Source organism: Halichondria panicea, chromosome 16, assembly GCF_963675165.1.
Source record: "Halichondria panicea chromosome 16, odHalPani1.1, whole genome shotgun sequence".
NCBI lineage: Eukaryota > Metazoa > Porifera > Demospongiae > Suberitida > Halichondriidae > Halichondria > Halichondria panicea.
Genome location: NC_087392.1, coordinates 1723834 through 1747396, shown reverse-complemented (window position 1 = coordinate 1747396; position 23563 = coordinate 1723834). Strand labels below are relative to the sequence as shown.

General features: G+C 44.5%; 10 protein-coding genes across 16 annotated transcripts; 6 read left to right on the top strand and 4 right to left on the bottom strand.

Annotated features, from left to right (window-relative positions):
• Positions 1 to 83: 83 nt before the first annotated feature.
• On the top strand, positions 84 to 2563 carry LOC135349894 (transmembrane protein 135-like). The gene is made up of 15 exons (XM_064548543.1): positions 84 to 294; positions 476 to 603; positions 687 to 779; positions 837 to 870; positions 926 to 991; positions 1079 to 1125; positions 1182 to 1226; positions 1292 to 1330; positions 1399 to 1429; positions 1490 to 1577; positions 1639 to 1718; positions 1818 to 1878; positions 1936 to 2012; positions 2076 to 2174; positions 2296 to 2563. The coding sequence occupies exons 1-15, from the start codon at positions 136 to 138 to the stop codon at positions 2461 to 2463; spliced, it is 1215 nt and encodes a 404-aa protein (XP_064404613.1). The 5' UTR covers positions 84 to 135; the 3' UTR covers positions 2464 to 2563.
• A 45-nt stretch (positions 2564 to 2608) lies between these two features.
• On the top strand, positions 2609 to 4929 carry LOC135349890 (transmembrane protein 135-like). Its single transcript, XM_064548537.1, has 15 exons — positions 2609 to 2827; positions 2979 to 3106; positions 3215 to 3307; positions 3363 to 3396; positions 3455 to 3520; positions 3576 to 3622; positions 3681 to 3725; positions 3782 to 3820; positions 3874 to 3907; positions 3959 to 4046; positions 4098 to 4177; positions 4239 to 4299; positions 4417 to 4493; positions 4552 to 4650; positions 4703 to 4929. The coding sequence occupies exons 1-15, from the start codon at positions 2609 to 2611 to the stop codon at positions 4868 to 4870; spliced, it is 1278 nt and encodes a 425-aa protein (XP_064404607.1). The 3' UTR covers positions 4871 to 4929.
• LOC135349896 (alpha-taxilin-like) lies at positions 4805 to 7064 on the bottom strand. The gene is made up of 10 exons (XM_064548546.1): positions 6958 to 7064; positions 6802 to 6844; positions 6563 to 6738; positions 6276 to 6386; positions 6047 to 6189; positions 5917 to 5968; positions 5563 to 5850; positions 5372 to 5467; positions 5185 to 5298; positions 4805 to 5043 (listed from the first exon to the last, which is right to left on the bottom strand). The coding sequence occupies exons 1-10, from the start codon at positions 6979 to 6981 to the stop codon at positions 4921 to 4923; spliced, it is 1170 nt and encodes a 389-aa protein (XP_064404616.1). The 5' UTR covers positions 6982 to 7064; the 3' UTR covers positions 4805 to 4920.
• Positions 7065 to 7109: 45 nt separating this feature from the next.
• Positions 7110 to 8716, top strand: LOC135349898 (synapse-associated protein 1-like). The gene is made up of 7 exons (XM_064548549.1): positions 7110 to 7250; positions 7367 to 7458; positions 7522 to 7659; positions 7789 to 7928; positions 7982 to 8091; positions 8156 to 8238; positions 8370 to 8716. The coding sequence occupies exons 1-7, from the start codon at positions 7136 to 7138 to the stop codon at positions 8610 to 8612; spliced, it is 921 nt and encodes a 306-aa protein (XP_064404619.1). The 5' UTR covers positions 7110 to 7135; the 3' UTR covers positions 8613 to 8716.
• Positions 8717 to 8781: 65 nt separating this feature from the next.
• LOC135349897 (small ribosomal subunit protein RACK1-like) lies at positions 8782 to 11117 on the top strand. The gene is made up of 7 exons (XM_064548548.1): positions 8782 to 8943; positions 9053 to 9224; positions 9680 to 9827; positions 10096 to 10191; positions 10287 to 10397; positions 10488 to 10628; positions 10772 to 11117. Exons 1-7 carry the CDS (start codon positions 8784 to 8786, stop codon positions 10928 to 10930), a joined length of 987 nt encoding a protein of 328 aa, XP_064404618.1. The 5' UTR covers positions 8782 to 8783; the 3' UTR covers positions 10931 to 11117.
• Positions 11034 to 13031, bottom strand: LOC135349895 (histone deacetylase 8-like). 2 transcript variants are annotated; one of them, XM_064548545.1, is made up of 7 exons: positions 12888 to 13031; positions 12787 to 12839; positions 12582 to 12727; positions 12030 to 12281; positions 11855 to 11936; positions 11705 to 11809; positions 11034 to 11492 (listed from the first exon to the last, which is right to left on the bottom strand). In XM_064548545.1, exons 1-7 carry the CDS (start codon positions 12978 to 12980, stop codon positions 11087 to 11089), a joined length of 1137 nt encoding a protein of 378 aa, XP_064404615.1. In that variant the 5' UTR covers positions 12981 to 13031; the 3' UTR covers positions 11034 to 11086. The 2 variants fall into 2 exon arrangements, with proteins under 2 accessions (XP_064404615.1, XP_064404614.1); XM_064548544.1 differs by having other exon boundaries at positions 11705 to 11936.
• LOC135349887 (PAX3- and PAX7-binding protein 1-like) lies at positions 13014 to 17419 on the top strand. Of its 3 annotated transcripts, none has more exons than XM_064548532.1 (9): positions 13014 to 13100; positions 13173 to 14228; positions 14381 to 14666; positions 15039 to 15386; positions 15581 to 15776; positions 15959 to 16108; positions 16744 to 16807; positions 16922 to 17070; positions 17258 to 17419. In XM_064548532.1, the coding sequence occupies exons 2-9, from the start codon at positions 13179 to 13181 to the stop codon at positions 17361 to 17363; spliced, it is 2349 nt and encodes a 782-aa protein (XP_064404602.1). In that variant the 5' UTR covers positions 13014 to 13100; positions 13173 to 13178; the 3' UTR covers positions 17364 to 17419. The 3 variants fall into 3 exon arrangements, with proteins under 3 accessions (XP_064404602.1, XP_064404600.1, XP_064404603.1); XM_064548530.1 differs by having other exon boundaries at positions 13019 to 13100; positions 13168 to 14228; XM_064548533.1 differs by lacking the exons at positions 16744 to 16807; positions 16922 to 17070; positions 17258 to 17419 and having other exon boundaries at positions 13019 to 13100; positions 13168 to 14228; positions 15835 to 15969.
• Positions 17385 to 19622, bottom strand: LOC135349892 (small ribosomal subunit protein uS9m-like). 3 transcript variants are annotated; one of them, XR_010399030.1, is made up of 8 exons: positions 19447 to 19620; positions 19046 to 19288; positions 18958 to 18988; positions 18515 to 18879; positions 18112 to 18460; positions 17720 to 17879; positions 17569 to 17633; positions 17385 to 17504 (listed from the first exon to the last, which is right to left on the bottom strand). XR_010399030.1 is itself a non-coding variant. In XM_064548541.1 (7 exons), the coding sequence occupies exons 1-7, from the start codon at positions 19537 to 19539 to the stop codon at positions 17557 to 17559; spliced, it is 1254 nt and encodes a 417-aa protein (XP_064404611.1). In that variant the 5' UTR covers positions 19540 to 19622; the 3' UTR covers positions 17385 to 17556. The 3 variants fall into 3 exon arrangements, 2 of the variants coding, with proteins under 2 accessions (XP_064404611.1, XP_064404610.1); XM_064548541.1 differs by having other exon boundaries at positions 17385 to 17569; positions 19447 to 19622; XM_064548540.1 differs by having other exon boundaries at positions 17385 to 17633.
• LOC135349888 (uncharacterized) lies at positions 19596 to 22627 on the bottom strand. Of its 2 annotated transcripts, XM_064548534.1 has the most exons (12): positions 22468 to 22627; positions 22326 to 22399; positions 22194 to 22272; positions 21990 to 22130; positions 21533 to 21841; positions 21379 to 21488; positions 21094 to 21246; positions 20820 to 20965; positions 20478 to 20768; positions 20258 to 20351; positions 19842 to 20101; positions 19596 to 19734 (listed from the first exon to the last, which is right to left on the bottom strand). In XM_064548534.1, the coding sequence occupies exons 1-12, from the start codon at positions 22544 to 22546 to the stop codon at positions 19674 to 19676; spliced, it is 1797 nt and encodes a 598-aa protein (XP_064404604.1). In that variant the 5' UTR covers positions 22547 to 22627; the 3' UTR covers positions 19596 to 19673. The 2 variants fall into 2 exon arrangements, with proteins under 2 accessions (XP_064404604.1, XP_064404605.1); XM_064548535.1 differs by lacking the exon at positions 22468 to 22627 and having other exon boundaries at positions 22198 to 22272; positions 22326 to 22378.
• A 101-nt stretch (positions 22628 to 22728) lies between these two features.
• On the top strand, positions 22729 to 23561 carry LOC135350699 (mitochondrial pyruvate carrier 1-like). Its single transcript, XM_064549564.1, has 4 exons — positions 22729 to 23000; positions 23072 to 23168; positions 23230 to 23362; positions 23427 to 23561. The coding sequence occupies exons 1-4, from the start codon at positions 22950 to 22952 to the stop codon at positions 23440 to 23442; spliced, it is 297 nt and encodes a 98-aa protein (XP_064405634.1). The 5' UTR covers positions 22729 to 22949; the 3' UTR covers positions 23443 to 23561.
• The last annotated feature ends 2 nt before the right edge of the window (positions 23562 to 23563 follow it).

Sequence of the window (23563 nt, the reverse complement as noted above, 5' to 3'; positions counted from 1 at the left end):
ATGCAAGATACAATTTGCATGGTATGAATATCATTACGCCCAACAATAATAATTATTGTGTTTATTGTTTTGTTGATCCTTTACCCAATAGTGGCTGTTAGGCACAACAGATAGCGACAGCTACAGATAGTGATCATGGGTATGTCTGTCTCTCGACCCTCTCAATGGCTCTATCTGACAGGCAGCTGCCATGAGGTGGGTCACACCTGGAATCCCTCTTGCATCTACTGCTCCTGTGAAATTCTCCTGTTTGTATTTCTAGGGGCAATCAAGATATACCTTCCCCTCTACTTGGTGAGACCACCTTGCATGCGCATGAGGTGTGAATTGTTTACTGTTATCAAGAGTTCATTGACTGTATATATATATAACCCCTTCTACTCGTAATCCTTAGCTAGCTACAAATCGGAGACAATCTAATAAAATGTTGAGGTGGTGGGATAAGTATTAGAATTTTCTCCACTTTTCTATGCAGCTCTCCAATGTGAGACGCCTGGGTGATCTGCGATGGGTGCTATTGAGTCTACTGCCCAATGTGCTCCGATCAGCTGTCTTCCTCTCCATCAATGGTGGAGGGTTTGTGGCCTTCCTCTGTGCTGTAAGGTGAAGTACTTCTGTGTAGTGATAGATTATTAAGACTGCTCAACAAGCAGCTGTGTTTAAATTTAAATGTGCATTGGCTCCAGGCGTCTATTTGGTCGGTTCTACTTCTACTCATCCGCTTTCCTCCCAGCATTCCTAGCCTCTCTCTGTGCCATTATGGTCGAGAGAAAAAGCAGGTCAGTGATTTGATTGTGTGTATTCTCAACAATACATGCCTACCATTCTCCACACAGACGTGCTCTACTAGCTGGCTACGTCTCCTGTCTGGTGAGTACTACCATTTTATTGACTCAGTCTCATTCATTCCATCAACTCCCCTCAGTCAATAGAGATAGTGCACTCTGTACTCAAGTCAAAAGGATTGATCAAGAGTCTCCCATTTGGAGAGGTGTGTGTCAACTATTTATTCTTCTTTTTATCCTGAACCTCTTTTGCCTTTGAGGTCATGATGTATGTTCAATACTTCATTATACAGGTACTGATCTTCTCCCTGGCCTCAGCTGTTCTCCTGCATAGACAAGGGTACGTTGTATAAGTGAGTGAGTATTGGAACTCATCCCTCTCCTCTGCTCACTCAGGACAAACAGGAGCTCTTCACAGGATGGAGTGGGCTCATTGCTGAGGTCAGAATATCACACTTTATGTGTGAAAACGCTTTTACAATACGCTTGGCAATGCACACATACAGTGGTCTCTTCCGCCCCCCTGTTGAATGTCCAATAAACATGTAAGTCCTTTAAATTATCTTTAAATTATTGGCAAATGTATTTTTAATACCCCCCCACACACACGCAGTTGCAACCCTATCGTCACCAATTTAGTGTGGGTAAGTAAGTAGTGGTAAGCTAGGACTTCTGTGGTTGACCCAGGTAATGACCCCCTACAGGGTGGTGCGTGGGGCTTCTTCTGTGGCTACCTTGTTCAGTCACTTCTCTCTTTGCTCTCTTACTGGAAGAAGATCAAGAACAAGACTGGTGAGCGAACTGTACGTGTGTGTGTGTGTGTGTGTTTGTTTATTGTCACCGTTGTGTGTAGCAAGTATCAAGGACTGGCTCGGTAACAAGCGCAGTGTCAAGTTTGGTCTCTTTTTGGCTTCATTTGTCACTTGGTTTAAGGTGAAATAATTAGCTCGTGATCATCGCTAGAAATGTTAGACTCCCCCCCCCCCCCCCCCCCCAATATTACTTAACAGTCCGTTTATTCTTCTTATGTAGCTGTCTAACTGGCTGATGATATTGTTTGCTGTCCCTCGGAACTTAAGAATGATAATCTCCGGTAGGCCAATCTAGTGAACGTAATAACTTAAACAGTTTCCCTGTTGCTTACTAATAGGTCTTATTGCTGGTCTATCAATGATATTTGTGCGCAGTTCTGCCCTTTCACTGTATGCTGGCTGGAAAGCAATGGAGGTAAAAAGTATATAGCCACTTTTCTCCATTATGTTCATCTTGTCTTGTATCCATTTGTTACAGATAGTTTACTTCATGGCAGTAAAGAAGGGTTATGTCAAATCATGGTACTATGGCGATGCACTGCTCTATGCATTCTCTACAGCTGTTGTTTTTCATTCGGTAAGTACCCACCTGAACATTTCAAACCCTTAAGACGATATTTGCACCCATGCGCCCTAAAACATGTTCATTGTAATACTTGCAATCACTTATTAAGTTGTATGCCTATACACCTTCTCAGGTGTTCTTTGAGGGTCATCACGTTCGAGAAGCCTATTGGAAGTTTATGATCGATGTCACAAGAAGTAGACTCCTGCATATTCAATTTCCAACTGTTGACCATTTTGGAACTAATTCTTCGATCAGACCAAATCAATTTATTCAAAAATTGTCTTCTAGTAGCGATTAGCTATAGGGTTACAAGTGTGTGTGTGTGTGTGTGACTACTAGGATGGATATGTGTGTGTACATGCTCATTTTTTGGTGAAAATTATATTTATGATAATTAATTACGGTATTCATTATCATATCAATCTGCCCCTCCCACTGAAACTATGCAACACACCACACAAAAATCATTATCTTTTGTTTTACACCCAGCTGCTAGACTAGCGACCATGGTGCTTTTCTCTCGACCCTCTCAATGGCTGTATGTTAGAGGGAGCTGCCATGAGCTGGGACACACCTGGCATCCCTCATGCATGTACAGCTGCTGTGAAATGTTCATGTTTGTCTTCCTGGAAGCTCTCAAGGTCTACATACCTCTCTACTTGGTGAGTTAGCTAGCTAGCTACCTAAACTAGTTGGAGCTGCATGTGAATTATATTCTGCAACTAAAGGAATTATTGCTATGATTATTGTGCAGCCTTTAAGTGGCTGTATAGACGTACAAGTGCTTGTTTTTAGTTTGTATTTCTCCTGCAGCTGTCCAATATAACACGCCTGAGGGACTTGAGATGGGTGCTGATGAGTCTGCTACCAAACATCCTCAGATCCTCTCTCTTCTTGGGGGCCAATGGCGGAGGCTTTGTGGGATTCATCTGCCTCAACAGGCGAGTCAAAATCAGGAGTCAGACAAACTGCAGCTCGTTTACAGTTTATCATCAACAATAGAATTTGCATCAATTTGCACAGTTACTATATCACTTGTGTTTTCACAGGCATGTTCTTGGTGGGTTTTATAAGTACACAGCAGCATTTGTTCCAGCCTTCTTGGCCTCTCTCTGCACCATCTTCATAGAGAGAAAGAACAGGTTAGTCAGTGGAATAGCTATCTACACAGTTGGTTATGTAGTTTGCTTATCATAGACGCAGACTGCTTCTAGGCTACATGTCAACAATGGTAGGTTTTGTATTGCTAGTAGTGTTAGGTTGCATTAAGGGGAAGGCCCACATTGCAGGCAGCGGAGGCTGTGTACTCTGTACTCAAGGCTAAGGGGAAGATCAATGGTGTTCCATACGGAGAGGTGTGCTTGTACAAGGCCAATCTTGAGCGTGTTGTTATACTCTTAATTCTTGCAGGTGATGATATTTTCTCTGGCATCAGCTGTACTTTTGCACAGACAATGGTTGGTATGAGATATGTGTGTTCAGAGATGTGGTATTATTTGCAACACTTCTATACAGTACAAGTAAGGTCATTCCAACAGATACAGTAGGCTCTGTAATAAGGTGAGCAAATGCTGAAATTCTCAAACATAGTGGGAAGTATGTATGTTCATTTGCAGTGGACTTCTCCGTCCCTCTCTACCATCTCCTATGAAGCTGTAAGTACACCCATGGTTGGTTTCACTATCTTATGATGCATTTGTATCTGCAGTCCTTTCAGTGGAATGGCGGCAAACTTACTCTGGGTAAGATTGATTGCTCGTCAGTGTTCATTGGTTATGGTTACTATTACCCAGGTTGGGCTGTGGGGATTCAGCTGTGGGTACCTGATTCGTTTCCTACTCTCTCTGCTCACATACTGGAGGAAGCTAGTCAAAAGCACAGGTGAGAACAATTGTGTTACGTACCTTTAATCACCTTTCCCTCCATTTGCAGCAAATCTCAAAGAGTTGATCTTGAAGAAGCAAAGCCTTAAATTTGGGCTCTTTTTGGCTTCTTTTTCAACTTGGTTCAAGGTAATGTCCAGAATGTGGTCTGTCGCACGCTTTGTTTAACTTCGGCTATTTATGCGTGCAGCTGTCTAACTGGCTGATGAAGGTGTTAGCAGTTCCCCAAGACCTCAGGCTGATTATTTCAGGTACGCAAGACACTAACTTATCAATGGTCCGCTAGCAGATAGTACAATTGGTGCATGTTACATTATTATTATAAAGATGTGTTTGTAGATTGTATAAACACACACTAATACATGCAGGTCTTATTGCTGGTCTATCAATGGTGTTTGTACGAAGTCCTGTCATTTCCTTGTACGCTGGCTGGAAAGCATTGGAGGTATTATTATGACTGCACATATTTATTGACTGAATCGTTTATTTAATATCTACAATAGGTGCTGTATTTCAAAGCTGTCGAAAAGGGCTATGCCAAATCATGGTACTATGGTGACGCTGTGCTGTTCTCAATCTCAACAGCAATAGTTTTCCATTCGGTAAATATTCGTCACAACATCCACAACAAACATTTACATTCCCAATTCACAGTTGTTCTTTGATGCCCACCATCTTCGAGAGGCCTACTTCAAGTTTATTGACCGTGTCACGAGGGGTCGAATTCTACTAATGAACTATGAAGTAATCGATCAGTTTGGAACTAACGCATCACTCAGACCAATGCAGTTATTACGAGAACATTCAGCCAAAGATAAATAACAGTGTTTTTGTTAACTTTGTACAAATTTATATACAACTGTAATAATTTTCTAACTGTCTTTAGTGTTTTTCTCTTCTGTGGGTAAATCTGTTGTTTCCTCAGTGTTGTCCGTTAGTTCAGGCTGTTTCTCTTGGGGTGGTTCAGGGGGTATCTTGTCGGCATCGTCTTGTGTCTGTGGAGAGGGGTTTAGTGGGTGGAGTAATATGGGTATGTGTGTGTCTTTGGAGAGAGGGGTTTAGTGGGTGGAGTAATATGGGGATGTGTGGGGCTCATGTTTCACATACACTAGGGTGAATCAGAGTGTCCATATTACCTGTTTGATTTTCGACCTAAGTTCATTGCGCTCAGTCTGAAGAGCTCGACACAGTTTCTCTAGTTTGTCTGTTTTGACCTTTAGTGTCTTCTCATTGGCTTCGTGGGTTTGTTTCTATGAGGGAAGAGAAAGGTGAAAGGTGAAAGGTGAAAGGTTAGTGCAAAGTGTATTAGTGTATTAGACTTACAACGTGAGTCATTTCGTGGAGTGATTTTTGGGACTTGTCAAATCGTGATTTCCATAAGAAAAGTTCCTTTTCCTGACTGGAAATAGTCTTGCTCATCTGAGAAGGGGAGGGTACATGCTTAGCTATGGATTGGTAAAAAAATAGATGATTACTTAGAACTAAATTTATGTCAACAGTTACATTTCACTCACCTTGTCCATTTCTCTCTTGAACGAAGAGAATGCCTGATTGCTCTTAGTGAGTGTCTCTTGAAACTCCTCGAACTTGTCCGAATAGAGGGACAGCTGGCCACGAAGGTCACTCTCCTGCTTGCTGAGTATCTCAAACCTCTTCTGCTGGTCCAGGGTCTCAGCGATGAGGAACTGCCTCTCAGCCAGACTGTTCTCCTTCTCTTGCGCAGACGCCACTGTTTGTTGGGCCAATCTCGCCTCACTCAGCTGCACCTCCAGAGTTTTCTTTTTCAGTAGCGTCTCAACGTGCTGCAAGGGGCGGGTGGATGATAAGTGTTGTATGTGTGTATGTGAGGGGTGTGGGTGGAGGCCTACCTCTTCCCTAGCTCTGTAATCTCCCGTGATTTCGTTAAGCTTCTTCGACAACCTGAGCAGAGGAAAATCAATCACAATCATATTATACTGAACAGTACAACTAATATCACCAGGAGCACATGTCACTCACTCTATATTATCAGTCTGTAGTTCCACATTCCTCTGGTGGTGCTCTTGCATCTTGCTGGTAATCTCATTGATGGTTGTCTGAAACTTTCCCGTCACTTCCTTTCGTTTTTCGTCCTCTTCCCTCTGTCGCTGACGGCTCTCCTCCTGCAATCACAAACCATTAATAAAAGCAATCTAAAAACGGCAATGTCACAGGGGACACATACTTTCGGTGACTACAATGGACTCACAGCGACTGCCTTGGAATGCTTCTGCAACTCTCTACAGAGATTCTCCAACTTGATCTTTGCCTGATTGACTCTCGTGTGCTCGGTCTGAATGATGTCCTTGTGCTGGACCACCTGGGGGGAGGGAGAGGGTAACCATAACGACAACCAACCAAGCATTCCTTTCACTATATACACCATTTCAGAGGTTTGTTTTTTCCATAAAAACACAATAGTAGCTAATTATGCTAACGTTTATACAGACATTATGCACAGACATTATGCACACACTAGTACACTCGTTGTTAAACCTCAGTAAGTTTCTTCTGCCCCTCGGCAACCCTCCTCTCCAGACGCTTGTAGTCTCGTACGAGGAGCTGGTATTGCTTGTGTATAAGCTCCACCCTCTCCCCACCCACCCCCTCCACGGCCGCCATGCCCTCCACCAATCGCTTCACCTCGCTCATGGACTCTCGCAGTGAGAAACCTTTAGAGGGGGGGGAGGGGCTATATATTAGCAACAAGTTAAAATTGATTTATCATCACTCACGTTTCTTTGATCCAGACTCCTGGCTCTCGTCATTTCGAGATACCTGTAAAGCAATTTTAGTGACGGCTACATAATTGAATTTAATTATATTGCCACATTGACAACTTTGCACTGTGTGCATACAATAACTGCCTGTTATAGATCAGTGATATAAACCTTAACAGTGGATCCCTCAGCCATGGCTAGATTCTTGGTGAGATGATATTTTAAACAGGTTCAAGTAGATCTACATGTGCTTTTATCAGAACATGTGGGCAATAAATGGGCTCCTTTAGGAATAGAGGATCGTATAAATAATAGTGACTGGCTAGAGAACTAGAAGAAGGCAAGGATCATGAGCAGTGACACAGAAGAGGTTACGAGCACAGAACACGGTGAATCAACAGAGGAGACTAAAGAGTCAAGCAGTGCCTCACCATGGGGGTCCTCACTGGGAGCTGGACTAGGAGGTAGAGCTACTAGATCTAGTGATATGAGAAACCTTTGATCCATAGGAGCTATGCTAGCTAAACATATAGCTATAGATGTGTTACTTAGCAGCTAGTACTGACTGAACATTTTTCAGGTTGGATGTCTAACATATCCACTCACGTTAGTAACGTGAGTGGATATGCCAGCACCATCACTGAGAAGCTGAAGACAGTAGTTCAATCGAACGTGAGTTCCTCCTAATGTGGGATAGTCTGTACGGATGGTTACAGATTTGTGTTTGAACTACAGACACTGGTCAGTGAGTTCCAAGAAGAACATCGCAAGTTTGAGAGGGAGAAACAACGAGTCAAGGACACGGCCGTCCCCCCCTGGGTGGGCTACAACGAGGAGGAGAAGATGAAGGCACAGATAATGGAGTTGTCAGCGGTGAGAAAATCAGTATCTAGATTATAATTATGACAACACTTAAAATACCTCTGTTGCTTTCTTAATGCATTGCTATGGTAATTGTGCGTGCATCACTCAGCAATCAGTTTGTTGTTTGCTTGTCAACAGGACAGCAGGAATGTGCTGAGACAACCTCCTCCGGGGGTACAGTTCCATTTTGACTTCAAGAAGTCGTTCCCGGTCGCCCAGTCCATACTCAAAGAGGACACGAGATTGCAGAAGCTACGATTTGAACTGGTACCCAAGAAGTAAGTATTGAGAGTTGAGAGTTGAGAGATTGCTACCTTTCTTTTCTTAATAGGACCACTGAGGAGAAGTTTTGGCACAATTACTTCTACCGAGTGTTTCTGGTGAAACAGTCGTCACAGCTGGCCTCGCTGACCACCAGTGAGCACTCGACAACTGTACAAGGTGAGAAAACCCTTCTCTATGAAATTTCTGTATTGTTATGCTTTCAAATTAATTTCGTATGAAGAGGAGACAGACCATACTACTGCTGGGGAGGAGCCCTCTCTCTCCAACACAACTACTGGTACAGGAGAGACTGCAGAGATAACAGTAAGTCGTAATACTACGGTACCAGAGGCAGTACGACATGCAGAGTTAGACTTGATTAAGAACTGTAATTACATGTTCATGTGTAGGCCTAGGTTTATTGTATTTTTCCTCTATCACACACACGTTCACAGAGTCCAGTGGACGAGTTCGCCAGTGATGCGTTGGCCTCTGATGATGCTCCTCTAGACAGAGAGAGTGTGGTGACAGAGCTGGAGCAGCTGGGGGTGGGCCCAGCAGACGAGTGGGAGGCAGAGATTGCTCGAGAGCTAGAGGATCTGGGCGTGGTCACTGAGGAGGGGGTGGAGAAGACTGATGATCAGCAATGGGAGGATGAAATCGAACGAATGCTTGAAATGCACTCAGACGATAACTGACATGTTTTGTTATTCATTGTTTACGCTATTGTAATACAGTCTCTATGTTGTTTTTAATGCCAATACCTAGCCTTGTCCCCAAGACCCATTTTTCTTTCTTCATACCTTCTATTAAAGAAAAATCGGCCTAGTTAGAAGCAAACTCTGTGTACTAAATTAGCTATACTGCGCATGCGCGTTCTCTTCTGCCTCGTGGTTAGTGAGTGTACCTTCAAGATCATCATGAGTGAACAATTAAAGCTTAGAGGGACCCTCAAAGGACATGGCGGCTGGGTCACCCAGATTGCAACCACTCCGGCTGTCCCAGACATGATTCTGTCTGCTTCCAGAGGTGAGTAGGGAGCTTTATAGCTTAATATCCCATCAATGTAGTTAAGGTAGCTAGCTATGCAGTATAACTCAAGATGTAACACTGAAGGTGTGTGGTGTTTTTTGTATAGACAAAACGGTGATTGTATGGAATCTCACGCGAGACGACACCAACTACGGTGTTGCCAAGCGTTCATTGACCGGTCACAATCACTTTGTGTCGGATGTGGTCATCAGTAGTGATGGACAGTTTGCTCTGAGCGGCTCCTGGGACCATACTCTGCGACTCTGGGACCTAAACACGTACGTTCGTCATATTAGCACTAGCAGAAAGCCTACCTTAGAGAAAAAATCACACATTTTCATATGAATTAAATGTGCTGTGGTGGCCCTAGAAATTGTGTGTGTGTTAGTTAATCTTGTCCCCCCGTTAACTTTGCCAGCCTTACTTTGTCATGTGAGGGTGGGAATACGCACGGGGGAAAGAGAGTATGTGGGCCATTCTCACTACTAGCGAGGGGACTGCCCACCTGGCTAGTGTAGGGAGAGCTTCATACAGTGTTGTGTGCATGGTGAACACTTCTGCTGTGCTCAGATCGTGTGTTAGCTTGTCTGAGGAAGGCATTTCTTTATTACAGTGTACATGTATTTTAGTTGGACCTACGTGTAATTGTGCTATAAATGATGTGGTTTATAAGAACACACCAGTGTGAAACCTATAGGAATAATTTCCCCCTCTCTCTCTCTCTTCTCTTTAGGGGAGTGACCACCCGAAGGTTTGTGGGTCACACTAAGGATGTGCTGAGTGTGGCGTTCTCTGCTGACAACCGACAGATTGTATCTGGTGCACGTGACCACACCATCAAGCTCTGGAATACCCTGGGAGTATGCAAGTACACTATTCAGGTGATCCACCACTCCCCTCCCATTGTGTACTGGTTTGAAACCAAATTCAAATTGGTTTGTGGATAGTGGTATTCTACACACTATAATCTCATCCCCACGCCCAGGCCTGTGGAGGAGACTATGTACACCACATAGGAATCAACTATACAATTAGGAGTTGGTTTCCTTCGTATGGAGAGGCACTGACTGTTCGTACATAATAATTATATCATGAAGCACGTAATTTGGTGTGTGTACAATTGCTGACTAGGGTGTTCTTTGTTGCTAGGATGATTGCCACACTGACTGGGTGTCTTGTGTGAGGTTCTCCCCCAACGCTCAGAATCCAGTCATTGTGTCCTGTGGCTGGGACAAAGCTGTCAAGGTAACAGCTACTCTATATGTGTTTCCCCCTACCCTATATTATACGTTTCCTTTCCACCAAATTTCATATTAATTATGATTGTTTTCATTATGCAGGTGTGGAACCTCACTAACTGTAAGCTCAAGACCAATCATTTCGGGCATAACGACTTCCTTAACTGTGTAACTGTGTCTCCTGACGGGTCCCTCTGTGCCTCAGGGGGAAAGGTCAGTTTTGTATATATTTTGTTGGCACAGCAGCACAATTTAAGCGAGTATGTGTGATTGCCAATTAATGTTATGTGTTTGGTTCTTTAGGATGGGAACGCTATGCTGTGGGATTTAAATGAAGGAAAGCACTTGTACACGCTGCCAGGAAGTGAGGTCATCAACGCACTCGTCTTCAGTCCAAACAGATACTGGCTCTGTTCTGCATCAGGGCAAAACATCAAGATCTGGGTAAGCACACCAAGTTTACAAGCTACAGTAGCTTTGTCATAAGTATGGGCATGCATATCTAGTGGATACGTCTCTTACATTGTGCCTCCTATTTAGTGCCCTGTATGCTCTGTAACACACGACCCCCCCCCCCCAACCTGCAGGACCTTGAGAGCAAGAGTCTGGTTGACGAGCTGATGGTGGAGAGTATGCCTATGAGTGGTCCCACAGAGTGTATGAGTCTCGCCTGGAGCTCTGACGGTCAGACACTGTTCGCTGGGTTCACTGATAACCTCATTCGAGTGTACGACGTCGAAGGATAAACAAGAACACTCTGAATTACAGTATTATTGTATTATTGTGCTCACTTTATTAGCTGGTGCTTTTTTCTTGTAAATGAACAATGTTTGTAATGTGACTAAGAGATGTATTGAAAATGAGGTGTTATAATTATAAAGATGGTATTTTTATAATTATAACTAAGATGATTCATAAATATTTGAGAAATTGCCAGATATAGTTTCCAATAACTCATCAATGTACTCGCTAGTGTTATCGTCAGGCCGATTTCTAGTGGTTACTAAAAGTTCAAAGTCCGGGGAATAATGTTCGTAATGGCTATGTTCTGGAATCTCATTGATCAATTTCTGCCCTGTCGCAAGTCCAGTACAAATGGCCCAGAATTTAGCCGTATTTGGGAAATTGTAGCCTCCACCTCCGAGCAAAACAGTCGGCAGTTTCCACGCCAGAACGTAGTCCACATTGTCACTCATCCCATGCGGGGTCAGAGAGAACGTCCCCACTGGGTCTCCACTGAGCATGTCAGCACCGCATTGCAACACCACAGCTGAGGGCTGGAAACAGCTCTTAACGTCAGAGAGCACTCTACGAGATGTAGGAGGGTGGGTCAGGAATGGTGGACAATGCATCTACATATAATTAGATCATGTTAATAGCTATAATACTGCAATCTGATCGGCTAAAGGTAGTGTTCTATCCAACCAGAAAATCATGTACTTATTTAGACAATCATGTTCTTATACTTAGCCATAAATTCTGCAATCTGATTGGCTAAAGTTCCAATTTAGTGTACATACCTCGTGAATACTTTATGAAATGTTCTGTCTGTTAGTCCATCTTTTAGAGGCACATTGACCGTGAAGAACTGTCCTGGTCCACTGCCAATACTTGCCATGTCTCCACTACCTATGAATGAGAGGTTATTGAATGTGACTGGTGAGGGACACTTGCCTGGGAAGAATCCTGGAGCATGTTTGTGGAAGGAAACAGTCATAACTCGAGAGGAATGGTAAAAGGCCTCCTCCACTCCTGCAAAATGATGGTCAAGAGAATAGCTAGAGTGTACATGTAGTCAATCCTGTCAACTCAGGGTAAACATTCAAAGCAGTATATAGAGCTCACCATCTCCATGGTGAATGTCCATGTCCACATAGAGCACCCTCTCGTAGTGGTCCAACAACTTGAGTAGACAGAGAACAATGTCATTGACGTAGCAGAACCCACTGGCCTCGTCCCTGTGGGCGTGGTGCCAACCTCCGTACCAGTTAAGTGCCACACCCCCTGATTGCACCACCACCTCTGCCGCAGTCAGACTACTAGCAGCTGTGCCCAGGACAAAATGTGGGAGACCCTCAAACAGAGGACAATCGTAATCTGTACAGTTGACACAGAGTGATGGGGATCTCCCTCTTGTAGCATGTACCAGTCTTGTACATACAGTGTACAATGTATATACATAAGAGGGGCCTCCAGAGGAGGTCCGACACGATCACGTGATCAAATTTTTATTACTCATGTACCTTGAATAACTGCAGCTATGGAATGTAAACGTACTTTGACATCACTTCTTGTCATACCTCCTCTGGGGGACCCCCCTATCTTGTAGCTATTTGTACATGTAGGGATTTTCCCATACTGAGAGGGGCCCCTGCACTAGTGTGTCCAGCAACTCACTGAGTCCGTACATGTCTGCCTCCTCCAACTGAGAGGGGGACAGCTCATCATCCTCGCTGTTACCATGGCTACGTATGAAGTCAATGTATGCTTGGCTGTGAAAGGTCAAAAGGTCTCTCCATTCCGTTTTCTGCGGGGCTACAACTCTGCAGAAATACAACAGTGAGTCAGTAGTAGTATTAATGTACAATATCCAAACAATTACCTGAGCTTTTTGTCCAAATCATACGCCGAAATCAATGACAGTACCAAATCAGCCTGCAAGTAAATTAGTGTGCATCAGTTGAGTGTTCAGTGGAGACTCACCCTGCCCTTGTACTTGGGGTGAGTGTTGAATGCTTGCAGGAGCGATGGTGAGCGGATAAGGACTACTGGTTGCACTTCAGAGCAGATAGCCATCAGGTAAATATCGTCATATCTCTAAACTCTAACCTGTGTTGGTAAAATCTACATGTGCAATAATTTTTAATATTTTATCAAGACCCAATATATCAAGGAACAGTTACTCCTGTACAGATTGTAAGTATTCTAGCTAGCCCAAATATAAATACTGTATATGTATCACACACACACACACACTGTCTAGATCAGCCTGTTATGAGTCTCTTCTCTAAAAAGAAGGCATCTAAAAGACAGTTCCGCAAGAAAGTTATACACAGTCTAGAAGATGACGAATCAGCTCCCCCCGATCATCCCACCACATGCGAAGAGACGTCTGTCCGAGTTGCTACGGCAACCCCCAGCACCGTACCAAAATCGCTTCTCAGTTTTGACAATGAAGACTTAGGCGATGGTACCGAATTCAAAGTGAAGAAATCAAATCATGCAAAACGAACAGCGAGGAAACTTGAAGAACAGAAACGTAAGGAGGAGCTACAACGAGTGATGGAGAAGGTGGAGCCTAATGATTCGAGTGACTCTGAGCAAGAGAGTGCTCTTTCCTCTATATCTCACCGGATCAGTGTTGGGGTGATACCTGATAATGCTCTCATTCACGCTGCTAGGAAACAGAGAGAGTTGGCAAGAAAGACAGGCGGTCAGCCGGCAGCTGCAGGGAACGATTTTATGTCCTTGGATTCTAATGAGAAGGAGACTGGACGAGCTAAGGGGAAGTCCCGCCTCGTTAGGGAAGACGAGTATGACAAGTCCGATGAGAGTGATGGAGAGGAGCGTGGCAAGTTTGGTAAGCGAGCAGAAGTGTCGCGACAGATGCAGGTGCTCACAGCGATGGAGGAAGCGGGAAGTGGTTCGGATGAGGATAGATTCGTTGAGGAACAAATCAACAAAGCAGTGAAGGGATGTGTTGTGTCCGATGTCACTCGGCCACGTCAGAGTTACAGCCTGGGGCAAACTGAAACCGAAAGTTATGTGACGACAAGTCAACCTCCTGTAGCCAGCATTCCAGATATCCTTGTACCAATTACCGTGGAAACACTCAAGTCACGTCTGAGCCAGCAGCTATCAGAGCTTCGTTCTCTCCACAGGAAACACGAGATACGATTAGAGGAGATGGAGAGTGATATTATGACAGCTGATCAAGAGGTGGGGGGTCTAGAGGACCACATCAGTAGGGGGTCCATCGAGTACCAGTTTTACCAGGAGACCCGGGGGTACATGAAAGATCTGCTCAGCTGTCTCACTGAGAAGGTGATGGAGTGTTTGTTGTCTAAAATTTATTCTTGTCTGCAATAATTTTAGTCTTTGATTGCAGTGAATGTTGTTTCTTAGTCAATTAATTGTATGCACATTCGATCCACTCTGTCTGGAAGTTAACAAAATTGTACTTATTTATTATGCAGGTCCCTGTAATAGAAGAACTGGAAAAAAGTGTGCACTCTGTTCTGGGCAGTCTGACTGAGTTGCGAGTGGAGAGACGTCGTCAGGACGTGAAAGATATGTCTGCCGAGTGTGCTGTGACCACACCCATTGACCCTGCCCACAAAACTCGTGTGGTAGAGAGAGAGGGCCGACAGAGGAGACGCAGGGAGGCTAGGAGGGAGAGAGGTGTGGTCAATCACCATGACGGCATGTCCTCTGATGATGAGCTATTGGAGACAAACAGAGTCAAGTTCAAGAACGATATTGGTACGACCTCATTGCGTACATGTACATGTGTGTAATACTGTAGGAGCGTGATCCTCTCTAGATATTTGCGCCAGGTCTCCTTCGTTTTGAAAGTACTAGAATCGGCTCTATAACTAGAGTTTTTATGGTCCAAATTCTGAAAGCTTAGAAGGAGCCCGTTCAGAAGGTACAGTATGCTCAAATTTCAAATTTCAAATTTAGAACGGGCCACAATTTCCAGATTTTAACACATCATCTGAAAGGCAACGGAACTAAAGTTATGGCCGTTCAAAGATTATCTAGATATGTACCTCTACGGTTTTAGATAGGGTATAAAGATATCCATTAGCACATTTACGAGACTCTATTGAATGCTAAACTTTGTTTCCTCAGATCGTGTCCTCTCAAAACGCGAGGGTGTCTTCTCTGACGTGAAGGAAGAGTTCAGTGATGTCTCCTCCATCAAGGCTCATCTGGAACAGTGGAAGTTCAGCTTCCCCTCCTCTTACTCTCAGGCCTACCTCTCTTTCTGTCTCCCCAAACTATTTTCTCCGTTTGTTCGTCTGGAGCTCCTCTCATGGAACCCCCTCAACGACGAGGGTGGAGTGCTGGAGGACGCTCGTTGGTTCAATGTGCTTATGTTCTATGGCTTCTTAGAAGGGGCAGAGCCGGAAAGAGACGATGAGGATATTCTACTCATACCAAACATCGTGGAGAAAGCTGTGTTACCCAAATTAACGGGTGAGATTGTGTTTGATAATGGCCTACAGTGCAAGGCTCGCCTCAGACGTCTTTGTACTCCCATTTTGTCAACACGAGAAAGGCTCTCTCTTACTCGATATCGTTGCATTCTTATCCAACCATACAGTGTGTATTGGTACTGTGTTGTACTATAAAGTGTGCATTATACACTGTACTGTGTTGATCCTCCCCAGCTCTTGTGCAGAATGCTTGGGACCCTCTCTCCACCAGCCAGACTGGACGACTAGTCTTGCTGATCCAGACCTTGTTTGAGGACTACCCCACACTCTCCGCCCGTGAGAAGAATGGTCAGGCTCTCGTCAACGCAGCCACAGTCAGACTGAGACAGGCCATTAATGGAGACGTCTTTGTTCCCTTGTTTGCCACAAAGTAAGTGTAGCGTCGACTCCCCACATAATTATACATATGCATACGAACCCTTTTGTAGGACCTATGGAGAGTGTCGTTTTGTTGAGGCGTCCGATTTCAGGGATTAGTTTCTATGTGCTTCACGGAGCTTACATTAACATTAGAGTTTCTTCAATAATTCCATCCTCTCCCCCCCCCCACAGGCAAATGGAGAATCCTACTTCACCGAAGGCGTTATTCTATCATCGGCAATTTTGGAGCTGTCTCAAACTATTAGGCAATATCACCAAGTGGGCGGGGCTCATTGATGTGGACACTCTCCAGGAGCTGGTGTTGGATGGGCTACTCAACAGGTGAGCATATGCATTTGAAGTAGCACCTGAGAATGCACCACAGAGAACTTGTCTGTGCAAACTAGTTTTGCTACAACCTTCCAAATTAGTCTGAGAATTATGCATCAAATGTGAACATTTTGTGAGAGCATGCCCAATAATTGTACACAAATAATTGTACACGAATATCTGTCTTGCCCTCCAATTTTCCCAAAACTGTACTCCCCCCCCCCCCCCTCTCAACATGTAGGCCTTGTTACTGTGTACAATTTGTATGTGCATACATATCATGTGTATAGATGAGCAGCTTGTGATAATCCTAGTTGTTTCCATGTCACCTGACCCCTCTATATAGATACCATATGTCACCTGACCCCCTCTATACAGGTAGCATATGTCACCTGACCCCCTCTATATAGATACCATATGTCACCTGACCCCCTCTATACAGGTAGCATATGTCACCTGACCCCCTCTATACAGGTAGCATATGTCACCTGACCCCCTCTATATAGATACCATATGTCACCTGACCCCCTCTATACAGGTAGCATATGTCACCTGACCCCCTCTATATAGATACCATATGTCACCTGACCCCCTCTATACAGGTAGCATATGTCACCTGACCCCCTCCTCTCCTACCCTCTATACAGGTACCTCCTCCTCTCTCTACAGAACAGCCCCGTGTCCCATCTCTCAGTGGACAAAACCACTCAGGTCAGCCATGGTTACCAGTATTCCAATTTGCCGCTACCTACAACCCAGTGCGCTAGCTAAAATTGTACTGAAAGACTACAGTATTAACATATCGTGCCCCCCCACCCCCCACAGCTTGTTTCTCTCTTGCCCGCCTCCTGGTACTCTGACGGGAGTGTGGTGACACGCCCACTGGAGGGTCTGGTTCGATACATTGTCCACCTGGTGGAATGTCTGGACAGGGCAGCTGCTGGTCAGAACAATGTGGAGAGGAACACTACAAGGTGATTGGTTGGTCATGGCATTGTGTAATCTTATAGTTAGTAGAACATCTCATGCAACGTTAGTTTAATGATCCAAAAATCCCAAAGATTGTGTTTGTTGAATTTCTAAAGTCGTGAAATGCTTTACAATGACATAATTATGTATAGTATTTTAACCCTCCCCCCCCCCCCCCCCCCTCACACACAGGTCGTCCATTCAGAGACTGGTCAGCTGTTTACAGACAGTCCAAGCTCACAGTGAAGCAACGGAAGTGATTGAGCACAACCTCAAGAACTTTACTCCGCAAACATGAACATATATATACATGATTAAAGATGTTATTGGCAATTGAATTATTTCTGCAACTCATGTGACAACTCATGTGACAATATCGATCTGAATGGAATTTGCATAAATAACTTTGCATTACTATCTATAATATATAGCTAGGAGCCTAGGACACATAAAATGTACAGACAGTGACAGTCTTTCGAGTATAAAGCTGGCTATCTCTTAACCTAGGACACATAAAATGTACAGACAGTGACAGTCTTTCGAGTGTAAAGCTGGCTATCTCTTAACCCTGCATGTGTGTGGGTGGGGGGTGGGGCAACGATAATCATAATAAAATAATATCACTTCAAACATGTATTTTAAAGAAACACTCACCAAGCGAACTTCTTCCTAGCTTTCTTCTGACCAGGTTTCTTCCTTTCCACCATGCGAGGATCCCTCACCAACAACCCCTTCGACTCCAGCACATCGCTATGGCTACCAGGAAACCCCAGCAGTGCTTTACTGATGCCCAGACGCATGGCACCAGACTGACCTGGGAGAACAAACATCATTCTCGTAACTTGAATTTGGGAGGTCTGATTTCAAATGTACATTCTAAACCTTAACCTGCAACACGGTATAAAATGAGTAACCCACAAAGTCATTTGGTCTCATTTTTTTAACCATCTTTGATCTAAACGCATGTCATAGAGCGCTACTAGAGACTCAAGTTTTGTGGGGAATCAAAAGTAGCTACATCTCAACGGTTTCAACCAACACTGCACCTGTAGCTCCACCTCCTCTCACAGTGGCAGTGATGTCATACTTTCCCAACAGTTCCGTCACCTGCATCGGGTAGAGCACCTGATGTCTGTCCTCCGCCCGAGGGAAGTAATCAGCAAACGTCTTCTTGTTGACAGAGATGACCCCTGCCCCCGGACGCAGAGTGACCACAGCTGTTGCTGTCTTTCTCTTCCCGACAGCTAGCACAGAGCCATCTGCCGAAGGAGTGGGGGCGTGACTTATGGAGCGATAGGAAAATATAGGCTGACGATAGGTATCGAGAAATGATGAGATTGTTGAGCTCTTAGAATGGGAGGCCAGTGCTGAGAGGCGTCCAATCAGATCAGTGTACTGGAGAGAGAATCAGAGTGAACTTCGGCAAGACAAGGAGTACTGTAGCCTTACCTGTTTGTCAGAGAGCTCCTCTGCAATAACATTCTCCATTGCGTCCTTCTTGATCCAAGTCTTATGCACATCATTTGATAATGATAATGTCTCTTCCTCACTCTCCTCTGGTTGTGTGGTGGGGGATAACTCCGCCTCTTTATCTGGTAACTCTGTTATGTCATTCGGGCTTGAGGTATCTGCTGACTCATCTTTAGTCTCTTTCTCTGTCGCCTCCAATAACTCCTTCACTTCCTTTGCTACCTCCACGGATGCAGCTAACTCCGCCCCCTTCTCAAAGATCTGGTAAACTAACGAATGATATGCAGGGGAACCAGTGTAGAAACCAGCATCCAATGGACGTCCCTTCCTACCGAACAATGCCTCTGGAGAAAAATAATAATGATGTAATGGTGTAAATAATAATGATGTAATGGTGTAAATAATGATGAACAAATGATTACCTTTTCTCTCTGGGAAGATTTTGAATGGATGCTACAGAAACAGACGACACGGTTACCATAAGCAATAATATAGATTCAGAGTATATACCTTCATAGATGGCCGTGCATCCCTGGCAAATAGTCGGGATGGTAACAGATAGCGTAGAGCATCCTCCACATCCTTATCGGTGAACTTGTTTGGGGGAACCCCCATCATGTCGGCCAATCTCCTGCGACCCTGATAGTAGCGCTGGAGCTCGTCCACCATCCACGGCTCCGCCCCAGACAATTCTTCTTCTGATGGCTCCACCCTCACCTCCTCTGACTTGGGCTCAGGATGAGAGTCATGTGACTGAGGTTGGAATAGAACACATATGTACCATGGGATATAGACCAACTGTTTTCAACAGTAGCAATGGAGGAAATGCACAGCAATCCTCATCATCCACTGGGATTATGACATTGATCTACCATCATAGAGCTACATTGTACATAAATGGGCACTCTTACTGCAGTTGTGAGAGCCCTCCGTCTCATGATGTTTCTGACCAGAGTGACCTCCACACACCCCCATCTCCCCTGGAGTAGCCTTAGCAGCACCATTTCATCAACTTCTACCAAAAGACACACAACCACCAGGCCACGTGGGTGATACGAAATTAATGATACATTGTCATGAATATTGTTATGCAAATTGAGGCTGCACAACAATATTATATGTGACTAGTCTACATGGTCTAGCTAGAGCATTGTCTGATCCACACTCTCAGCATGGCCACATCAAAACGCTCAAAGTCCCTGCATTGATAAATCACACACCAGTCAAATTATTACATGCATATCATGTCGGATATAGTTCAGCAAAGGCGTGCAACCATAAATATTAATATTAACATTACACTTACCCAGGGTTGGCCGATTTCTTCTTATCAACAATCATATGTCGAGCCTCGGTCTTATTGCTCGGCAACTGGCCACGCTTCCCTAGCCAGCTGTTAGCCGCCTCCTTCAGCTTGCCTCGTTGTGTCAGTAGTAGGGCGTAGTTGTAGAGTGTGAGAAGTGAGGGTGTGGGTGTGAGGGAGACGGTGGTAGTGAGCAGAGAGAGTGCTTTATCTCGTTCCCCTCCTCCCACACATAGGCCAGCCATCAATACCAGGTTCAGCTCCTAGGAGTGTAAGAGATTATCGTAAGTATATACTAAAGTGCACCTAAAGAGTGGAATATTGAAATCTAATTAACCAAATATTATCATCGTATGAGCAAATTTGCACTTTACACAAAACACAGACTTTAGCATGACACATTATAAACTTGCTCCAACCATGATTGCTAGGACAGCTGGTTGCAGACTATCAGCCACTCCCTCTGTATCCCGGCTCAGTCGTGAGATGAGGAAACCACACACCTGGTAACTCCTGTACAAGCAAAACATAATTGTTAAAACAATGCAAAAAAACAAAGAAATTCACTAACATGGCTACCATAGACTTGCTGTTCTTATGTGGACATAATTAATTTAGAGTGAATTAAGAGACACTTGCTTGTGTGAGCTACACTTTGCCTTGTCCCAGTCCCCCCTGGCAACCAGTGAGAGGGCCCCCAGTAACAGTGACTGACAGAGACTTAGCACAGAGTGTAGAGTACACTCCTCTAGCTCCAAGATGGAGAGATGGTCAATCAATCGCTCACACACCTCCCATGCCTCAATGGGGTTACCAGAGAGTAGAAGGGTTCTGGCCAATAAGAGGTGGATAAGGGAAGACGGGGGGAGAGGGGGGCAGAGGGGACCACACGCGAGCAGATCCCTCAACACACGCCCGGCCATCTCATATCTACAAAGTAACAAAAGTCCCTGTATAAGAATTATTGTCAGGAATATTCACCTCCTATGTTTAAGCGCCCTGAGGGCAGTGTTGTAGGCTGACTCTGCCCACTGTATATCAGATATCAGCGCTGGGTCATCGTGTAGCCCCTCCCCTCGCCACCAGAGCACACCCTCAACCACACACCCACATGTGCTCCGTAGGGCCTACAATAGGGTAATACTGTATTATAGTTGTTGCCTAACGCAGGAGTATGTACATGAAAATATTCTTGAGACCAAAAGACGAAAGCATACTCTATTTAACTCTGGAAGCACTAACACAGCATCCTTACCTCCAGTTTGAGTGTCATGGCTTCCATCTCTGCCTCAGTATTGGAGGCATGTCTGTACAGTGCACAAGAAGCCGTCATGGCTGGGAGAGAGGCCACTTGACAGTGAGAGGTGAGACAACTCAGGTAGCAGCACTGGGCCGACTGAGGCTTGCTCTGTGAGGGAAGGATGTGGTAGTAGTCTATGTACGCAGCTATGTATAATTAGGCTTCGGATTTTGGTTGAACATTTGACACATACAGGTACATAAATCCATTTCTTCTATGCACTATCACTCTTTGCCTAACCAAATTTGCAAGGCAGTGTCCTCGTAGCAGATTGGTGGTGGGTGAGGGTGTGGCTGTTCTGAGTGTACTGAGTACCTTCGTGTACTCTCCATCACAAAACAATCGCCAGGCTACAAAATGAGTTTCACAATAATCATAATTGGGATGAAATTACCTTTGAGGTATTGAAGATCACCACAATCAGCGTTTAGATGATCCTTAACAGCGAGGGCAAGATTGATCCCATTTGAAGCATGTGATCCCTCGTCCACTAAGTCATGTGACTCCTGTTGTGGCTGGAGGTCGGAGAATAGGGTAGACATTAGAGCACGACCTTTTCTCCGAGTATCTGAAGTCCTCATTAGTAGCACAGCAGCAAGGTAGGCCATCTTTAGAAGGAGGTCTTTCCGTCCAGTCAGACAGCTCACAAGGTGGGGGAGAGAAGCAGTTAGCCCCACCCACTCCACTCCGCAATACTCACACACTACAGAGGGAAAAGAAACACATAATTATTCTGAGTCAACACGATCTCTCTTCATAAGAAACTGCATTTGAATGGAAATTGTCCACCTAGATAAATATAATGAAACTCATACAGAGATTACAGAGCCCTACAATGTAGCTGTTCTTACATCTCTGACAGTGGCAGTCCACACAGGAGAGGGCAGAGGATGACATCAGACGCCCTCTGGACATGAGTACATGCTCCAGCTGGCAGAGGGTGAATGTCACTGTCATCTCAGTAAGCAAGCTACCACCGGACACAGGCAAACCTGTGTATGAAAATAGATATTAGAAACAAATGTTGTAGATCTATGTGTACAAGTTAGATGTACCTACAATCTTCTCCCAGAGCAATTTATACAATCTCTGCACTGATGTCAGCTGGTCATTATCATCGTGGAGCAGGGCGGCCTGAAGTGAAGAGAGGGTTAGTGTACAAGTGCATGCTTGAGTTTGGTACCAACCTTCATTCTGCAGGCCAACAGGTTCGCACTGGTCCGCCATTGTGCTCTGCTGAACTGGGCACTTGCAGACAACACTGCATACAATCACACACAACTGAATGTAATCTGTAGGACATACCTAGTACCTAGTAGATAGATCTACCTGCTTCCAGCAGCTGAGCACACTCCTCCACTCTCCCACTCCTGAAGTGTGCCTCAGCTTGGGCCAGTTGTGAAGACATCTAGATCTAGAAAATGGCTGGAATCCAACAGTCATTTGTAAGCTATATTAAAATGTGTCCCATACAGAATGGGACAGGGTCATTACATCTATATCCATGTAATCTAGATTCTAGAACTATGGAAAAGGGTCATTACATTTATAGAAAATAATCACACTTCCATTTTTAATGTTTACCCTCAGTGATGATTACCCCTTTAATACTTTAATAGCAAACAACTGTTTATAATCTACTGGGCTCTCATTCTTCCTTTCATGATGGCTGTCAGGCGTGCTATTAACAAGCTGAAGAGCAAAGAAACCAGGGAGTATTTTATGAGGTAAGCTGTTACGTTTTGTACTTGTGTAAAATTCCGTTTGAACACCACAAACACACGTACACACACACACACACACACCATCTGATGTCACTCACCATTGGCTGTATTAAATTGCAACTCCCCTTCCACAGCACAGTAAGTAGCTTGAGCTCTAGTATAGAGCTAGCATAGAACTGTGTGTTAATGTATTGCTTGACCCATTTCAGCATTTTTGGGGTCCTGTTGCCAACTGGGGACTGCCTCTAGCTGCTATGGCTGACATGAAGAAAGACCCGGAGATCATCAGCCCAAAGATGACAGTCGGTAAAGCTTTGAAATTTGTTCGTTGTATGTGTCCTCTTGTTATCCTCTCCATCCTCCCTAGCACTGTGTATCTACTCCGCACTGTTCATGAGGTTTGCGATAAAGGTTCAGCCTCGAAACATGCTCCTGTTTGCGTGTCATTTCACGAACGAGGCAACCCAGCTCACTCAGTTAGGCAGAGTGATACATCATCAGTAAGTTACAGCTAAGAATGTTGTTGCCCAATTGTATAACTGCCTTTCTTTCTTTTTTTTGCAGTTCTACCAAAAAGTGAAAAAGATATTCTTTTTATATCTGTACTGTACGGTTAGATCTATTAGCTCTCACTTTTTTTAAGTGTTGTAAACACTGCACTGTGCACAACGTGTCATAAATGGATTGTTATTAAGTTTATC